Source organism: Globicephala melas, chromosome 3 (genome assembly GCF_963455315.2).
Source record: "Globicephala melas chromosome 3, mGloMel1.2, whole genome shotgun sequence".
NCBI classification, from domain to species: Eukaryota; Metazoa; Chordata; class Mammalia; order Artiodactyla; family Delphinidae; genus Globicephala; species Globicephala melas.
The window spans coordinates 149940579-149948003 of record NC_083316.1 but is presented as its reverse complement, the minus strand read 5'-3'; the positions used below and the strand labels follow the sequence as shown (position 1 = coordinate 149948003).

The window sequence follows — 7425 nt, the reverse complement described above, 5'->3', positions numbered from 1 at the left end:
ACCAGTTCCTGGGATTGTCAGTTGGTTTTGAAGGGCAGGACGTGAGTGGCCCTGAATCTCTGGGGCCAGTCCTAACTCTAGCCTTGGCTGGTTTCTGGGGTCATTGCCAGAGTGTCCTGGCCAGAAGCAAGGGTAAAACTGAAGGTTTTCTGGGACCTCTTGAGCTCTGTGGGTTGGCCCCCCTCCTCTCAGCTGGCATCCCATGGAGCTCTGGCAGTGCCGGCGGACAGAAGAGGACAGACAGACCGAGAGCTGCTGTACAAGGTCTTTTGCTTGTTGTCATGGTTGGTTTGGTACATCTTAGCATCTGCGTCGTACAAAGGGGGAGCAACAGCCATGGCTTTTGGTCAGGTTCAGGGGGGCATGGGGGTTGCCCCTCCCCTCCCCCCAGGCACTGACACATTTAAAGGAAGCAGAGCAACAAGGACACGGCACAGTGGGAAATGGATTCCCCCACGCAGGCAGGATGGTCGTCCTCACCTGGGTCTCAGTAGGACCCCCATCCCCACCCGAGGGCCAGCAGGAGCACCTCTCATTCTCTTTCCAGTGAAGAGGGTGGGGCACAGGAGTGGGGAGGAGAGCAGGGGACATGTGGGGGGAGTCATGTCCTCAGGCCTGAGAGATGTCCCGTCATCTGAGCCAGTCTGACCCCCAGCCCCCTGTGCAGTCAAGGGTTTGAGGAACCTAGAAGGATGGAGCAGTTCAGTGGTGGTGGTGGGCAACCCTGCTGGCTGGGTACCAGGGGCTCCCGGGGCTGGTGGCTCACCCCATTTTACTCTAGCTCTGAGCCTTCGGGGAGGTTGCTTTGTCCACCAGCTGTCCCACCTGAGAGGGACCTGGGCTGAAGAACTTCTGTTCTGTTTCTATTTCCCTTTCTCTCTCTCTGGCTCTCTCCCTCTCTCACAGCTGGGAGGGTCTCTGGACCTCCTGCTTGCCTTTGGAGGAGACACCTTTGTAGTTAAGGACACTTTCTGGACCTGGAGCAGAGGATGTACCTGTGTGGAAATTCTGGACATTGCCAGTGCCCAGCACAGGAGATCCAGAGAAGCACTTCCCTTCTCTCTGCTGGTCCGCTCCCAGGCACACAGCACAGCAGTGGCCGTCCCTGGCAAGCGGGCATTTTGTTCTGTCTTCACCCACATGCAATGATTGCTTCTTCCTGTTCTCCTAGCTGGGGGATGTCTCCCTTGTATGTTGTGTGAGTGCATGCTGAATTCTGGGGCCACTCCCTCCCTGCCCCACCTCCTAAGTGTGTCACATGCACACTGCCCCATTTGTGTGTGACACATTCTTCCCCCTCCCACCTTATACACCTCCCACCCCAGGTACTTCATGTGACCATCCCTTCCCTGCTCGAACACCTCACAAATATTTTGTGCTCCCACAAGTGTGTTTGCACATGACATCCTCTCTGGGCCACATATTAGCCTCTCTCCACAGTAAGGTCTGTGTCAGGAATGATGGTCATTGTGTTCCCCTGGACCCAAGAGTTATGGTGGTATGCCCCAGGCAGAAATTCTCCCCCTGTCCCTGCCTCCAGGAAAACCTCCAGTCGTCCTGCTCAGAAGCAGGCTGGAGGAGTCTAAAGGAGTCCAGGATGTGCACCAGACTAAGCCAGCCAGCCTGGAAGGCACTCTCATATGGGAAAAGCCCTGAGCCTGCTCTGGGGGTGCAGAGGGGCTGTGAAGACTGTGAGGGATGTCACTTGGGGATCTGGGGTTCCTCGGGCCTGCTCATCTGAAGCTCCCTGGGCCTCGGTCTTCACTGTCCATCTGGCACTCTCTGTGCCCTGGTACCACCTTTGAGGTCTGCGGGCCCCTGTCAAGAGGGAGAGCTTTCTGAACACTTGGGATTCACCCCTGTGTCCAGGTAGGACCTACACACAGGGTCTGGGGAGGCCTGGGGCCCAGGACTGGGCTCTGCCTGTTTCTGCCCCAGGACCCCGGGGCTCCTGAGAATGACCATCCTGCCCGGGATAACAGATACAAACAGACAAGCAGACAACAGGGGTGCAAGGTGGCTCCCCATCACAGAAACAGGTACAGACACAGACACAGGCCCCCTGGGGGGACGGGACACAGGGGCACAGGGGAGGGGGTGTGGGCGGGGGAGAAGGGCAAGTCCAGGGAGCTGGAGCTGCTGAGGCCCTGCTCCCCAGAGAAGGGACAGACCAGGGGACTTTTCTAGTTCCCTAAACATATGGATTGTTTTGTCTCATCTTTAAAGTATTGCAGTCTAACTGATATGGCTTTAACTATTGGAAACAGACAGAGAAGACCCATGTCTCTCTCTGAAATAAAAGCATAAATTCACTAAAATGGAAAACCTGCAGAATGCAAACTGGGGCCAATGGGGCAGGGGCTTCGGGACAGGCAAGTCGCCCCCTTCCTATCCCCTGCTTTTGGGGTAGGCCCTGGTGGGGGCCCAGCATGGCTTCTTGGGGCACTGCCTGGGTCTGTCCCAGTGGACTTCTGAGGACTTCAGGCAGGAACCCTCCAAGGGCAGGAGGACTCTAGGCCAAGGACAAGGTCTCCTCTTGGATGTGGCCATCTGTGACTAGTGGTTTGGGGACCAAGAGGGGTCATCTTACCTATGTTCCTTCTCCCCAGGCACACGTCCTGCACACAACTGCCTTTTCAGAGCCAAACACATGCACACAACAGTCTCAGCATATCTGGCAACTCTCTCAAACACATACTTCTACAACATCTAACACATTCTCATCACTCCTGACATACATGCTATTTTTGAAAAAAATGCAGATACTAGCTAACACATGCAAGTTCTAACACACATATGAGATGGTTAGTACACACATATGACACAATCTCAACTCACACATACCACCTCAAACAAGCATACATACACTAGGCTTCCTAACATACATCACACAGGGATGTTGACTAACACACACACACACAATCTCAAGACACTCTAATCATAGGCTTATATGTATAATCTCTGGGCATACAATTGCTGATGCAGTCTCTGCCATGTACATTCACGCATGCCTGGACAAACACTTTCCTCTCTCATTTGCTCCATGGCTTCCCAGTTCTCACACAGCTTACTGAGAAGGAGGCCTTGACAATTCGGGGTGGGGGGAACAAATGCCAGTCTCACACATCCCAGAGGAGAGTTTGTTCTTGGCCAATAAGATGAAAGAACAGATGCCCTCTGTCAACTGGGGACTGGCTTTTCCCAAAAAGTTTGGGGCTTTGGCCAGGAAGGGTCCTCCTGTGGACCGTGGGGCCCTGGAAGCACATGAACAGGATGAGGTGAGGAAGAGGGGTGGATAAGAAGGGGGGCAGCCTGGCTGCACCAATGGGGGAGTCCCATGGCATGGGCCATCGCTGCCCAATGGCTCCAAGTATTTTCTGGGGGGCCTGGGCAGCCCCTTGGCTGGGCAAGCCGGGCCCAGCCTGGCAGTGGGGCTCCAGGACCTAAGTGGAGTGGGGGGAAGAAACAAGGGGCTGCCTTACCCTGGGGCCCCTCCATAGATGAGTTAAAGTCCATAGAGGATCCATTTGGAGGGACTGGCTTGGCAGGGGCTAGGCCTCTTCAGGTGGGGGTTGGGAGAGGAATGCTCCTAGACTGGGTGTCATCAGAGGGAGGAAAGAAGGAGAGCCCCAGCCTCCTGCCCAGACCCAGGCCTGGCCAGAACAGAACAGGCCAGCCTCAGGCTAGGCCCTAACAGGACAGACTTACCCTGACTCCCTTCCTCAGAGCCAGGCCACTCAATGCCCCTGCCCTGACCTGGAGGCCCACTGGGGTTTAGAGGCCAAAGGTCAGCATGCTGGGCAGGGCTGGAATGTGTCATTACTTTGGCTGGCTGGGGACAGTGGTCCTCCTGGCAGTGGGGTGCATGAAGGAATGTATGGGGATTACCACACCAGCACAGACCTTAGGCTTCTGGAGGGGGCCCCCCAGTGCTTCCTGTACTGGGTTCAATACCCCCTGCTGGAGAAAAGCTGTCTTCTTCTTGTCAAGCAACTTGGGAGTGAGGTGGAGGCTGGATACCCTGGGATGAAGGGAGTGTGAAGAGTGCTGAGGGGGAGGAGCCCCTGGCCAGCGAAGGGGGACAGAGGCCAACTGAGGTTTTCCCCTTCAGAACTGAGACTTAAATGAATAAAAAGAAAAGAAAGAACCAAAAAAAAAAAAAAAAAAAAAAGTAACAAGTGGAGTGGGGATGTGGTGGGAGGGCCGGTTACTTCTTGAACATGTCCTGCAGTGGCCCGGGCAGGTATTTGAGCACCGTGTCCAGGATGCTCTCCTCCTCCTCCTCCTCCTCGTCCCCGCAGCCTGCCGGGATGGCCTTCTTGGGCCGGGTCAGGCTCCCTTCGCAGGGCTGCTCCAGGGCTGCCTTCTCCTCAGCCTCCTTCTCCTCCTTCTTCTTCAGCCCATACTGGGGAGGGGAAGGGTGGAGAGGAGCATGAACAGGGCAAGGAGAGAGCTGGATCTCAAGGTCATGCACATGTGGCTGAGGCAGCTCATGGGAACTCCCTGTGAGCCCAAGGGTCCTCTCATCTATAAAATGGGGATAAGGGCACATTCCTTGTGGGATTGTGCTTGCCTTCAGTTGGTATTTAATAAAAGAGAGATGGTGCCTGGGGTTTCCTTTAAAATTAATACCTGCCCACATAATTTCTTTGCTCTTTTGAAATCCTCCAAGATCTGAAAACTGAATGTTCTCCCACAGGCTTTGGGCCCAATTTTGGTGACAAAACTTGACTGGAATTGATGGAAGCCTACTCATACCCTTGATTTATCGCAGTATGAGCAGACAAGTATTGAGCTGTTTGGCATAGGGTGGCAGCTGCAAACTCACTGGGAGTGCCACATAACAGTGCTCAGGGCGCTATAGTACTTTCCCAAAATCCCCAAATTCTGGGCTCCAAACTTGTTTGGTCTCCAGGATTTTGGGTACAAGGTTGTGGACCTGTAGCAGCAAACGTTAGGGAGCACTTACTATATCCACTACCTTTTTTAATCCCCAGAACGGTCCTTGAGGGAGGTGTTCCTTGACACGCATTTTTCTGATGAAAAGAGTGAGACTCAGAGAGAACTAGGTCTAAGGTGAGAGCTGGGATTCAAGGGAGCCCGAGGTTTTGGGAGACCCTTTTAACCCCTTACATTCCAGGATGGGCAAGAGGGTGGTGCTGACCTTGTCTCGTATCTGCTGCCGGACCTTCTCACGCTCGGCCTCCATGCGTGCGTGCTTGGCCTTGCGCTCCTCTTCTTGCTGCCGAAGTGCCTCCTGCCGCTCCTCCTCCTTCTTCTGTGCATCAGGGTCCTTCTCCTCCTCTCCGCCCAGCATCTTCCCCATGTCCTTGGTGGCCCCTGTGGGGGATGGGTTGGGGAGGGAGAGGACAGGGTCATAGAGGCAAGCCTGGGGATGGGGGGGGCCTGGTGTGCTGAGGCCCCTCCCACCTGGGTCTGGATTGGGTAGCGGGCATGGGATGCAGGGCTAGGGCCTCACCTCCAAGGGCCTGCTTCATGACAAAGTCCATGCCTACAACTCTGTTTAATGTGCCCTAGCCAGCAGCCAAATTTGCATGCAGCACTTCAGGCAGGCCTGGCTTGGGGAGATGTGGCAACCTGTCAAAAGAAGAGTTGGGGGTTAGATGGGAGAAGCTTCTGCACAGGCAGGGCAGTGGAGTTGGACAAACGACCGGTCACCCTGGTTCAGGCATCAGGTACCATCAGCCAGAGGCCAAGACCCAGTGCCTGGTATCGCATGGAAAGGGATGGAAAAGGGCTGTTTCCTGAGCACTTGCTATGTGCCAGGCACATGTGTGCTGCCAAATGGCTTCTGATCCCTATTTTAAAATTTTCATCTTGACCATGTTGCTTTAATTTGATCGAAGCCAGGCATGTTGGAAAAAGCCCAGAATTTGGACAGAGGCAGAGCTGGGTTCTAATGCCACCCTAACTCCTTATTTGCCATGGGAATTCCACGCAAGTTATCCAATCTCCTTGAGCCCCCGTTTCCTCCTCTATGAGATAGAGATGGCTGTGCCTCCTTTCTCAGGGATACTGTGGAGACTGGAGAGAATTCCAGCCTGGACCACTGCATCAAGCCCTAGAAGGAGTGAGCTTGCGCTCGGGGCCCCAGCAAATAAGAGGTAGGTGAAAAATTGAGAACAGCCAGCTTACATGAACATATCCAGACTTCTGAAATTAGACAAATGGAGAAATAAGTTATTTTCATTGCATAAAACATGTAAGTTTTATAGCTTAATATTGATTTTTATTTTGAATTACACAGAGGGGGTTGGAGACACAATAATCTTCTTGGGGCTAAGGGCCTTTAAATTACCAAGCACTGGGCCTCATAACCACTCAGCTTATGTTTGTCCTCATTTCCCTCTCCCTAAATCACCGACTTTCAGTTTTTATTATTATTTTTTTGCCTCAGAAGATTTTCTCCAAATAAAATCTTAATGGGAATCTCAATATGCAAAATACATAAAAATGGAACTGTTCCAACCATAGTGGGAGGGGAAGGGTAGCGGGCCTGGAGCCTCCCTCTATACTTGGCCTCTTTCTTACTCCATTCTTCTAGCATCCCTGAGAATTTGAACCCAGTTGCTCTAACTCTTAGAGACTTCCTTTTTATTTTAACCATTCAGTTTCACTGGTGCTTTCATAGGCAAAACTACCGCAAATCCTTTTTCAAGCATGGAGGGGGATATCCATGGGGATGGGGATCTAACAGCCAAAGTGTCATGTACCTTGATGGTCAAATTGGGCCAGGCCTACTCCCCCAGGACTTTCATTCTACATAGACTTGGGGTCTTTTTGATTTGCTAGGAGGATAAAGGGGTCCTGGGAAATGGTGGCAGAGGAGTCAGGCTGGATATTGCAACCAAGTTGAGTTCAAGGTCACTGGCTGTTTATTGATGATGGATTTTCCTCGTTTCTTTCAAAATGAGAAAACATATTGGCAGACTGAGATCTTTTCATACCATGGGGCCTGAGAGTTTGAGGACTTCCACGTGATCAGATCACCTGATAGGTTGTTTTCAGGAAAGTCATGATGGAGTAGAAAACCATCCACAGGGACTTTGGTATCAGTCACACCTGGTTTGAAATCTTGGCCCCCAACCCTCACTGTCTGTGGCTCCCTGGGAAAGCTTCAGTTTGCTCCCTGCAAAATGAGGGAGTATTAAGTCTACCCTGTGCTGATGTATGAAGGGGAAGAGAAGATACTGGTCAGGTGCTTGGTGTGTAGCAGGTGCTAGTTAATGTCAGCTATTGCTGATTGCATGTTTATGAGGACATGCCAGAAAGGAACAGGATTTCCAGGAAATGCAGAAGGACCCACCCTGATCTAGAATTCTGAGTTTGAAGGTGGCTCAGCTCAGTCAATCAAGATATTTTCATTTGACTAAAAACATTGTAAAGAGACGGCATTTCTAAGAA

The 7425-nt window shown here is 52.4% G+C and overlaps 1 protein-coding gene across 3 annotated transcripts in view; it reads right to left on the bottom strand.

The window, feature by feature from the left end:
• Positions 1-253: 253 nt before the first annotated feature.
• CPLX2 (complexin 2) overlaps positions 254-7425 on the bottom strand; it is an 83225-nt gene continuing 76053 nt past the window's right edge. For all 3 annotated transcript variants that reach the window (XM_030829878.2, XM_060296632.1, XM_060296631.1), the window contains 3 exons: positions 5480-5598; positions 5165-5340; positions 254-4405 (listed from right to left, as the gene is read on the bottom strand). In XM_030829878.2, the coding sequence (XP_030685738.1) occupies positions 4208-4405; positions 5165-5340; positions 5480-5510 (405 nt within the window). In that variant the 5' untranslated portion in view covers positions 5511-5598 and the 3' untranslated portion in view covers positions 254-4207. The remainder of the gene's footprint in view (positions 4406-5164; positions 5341-5479; positions 5599-7425) is intronic.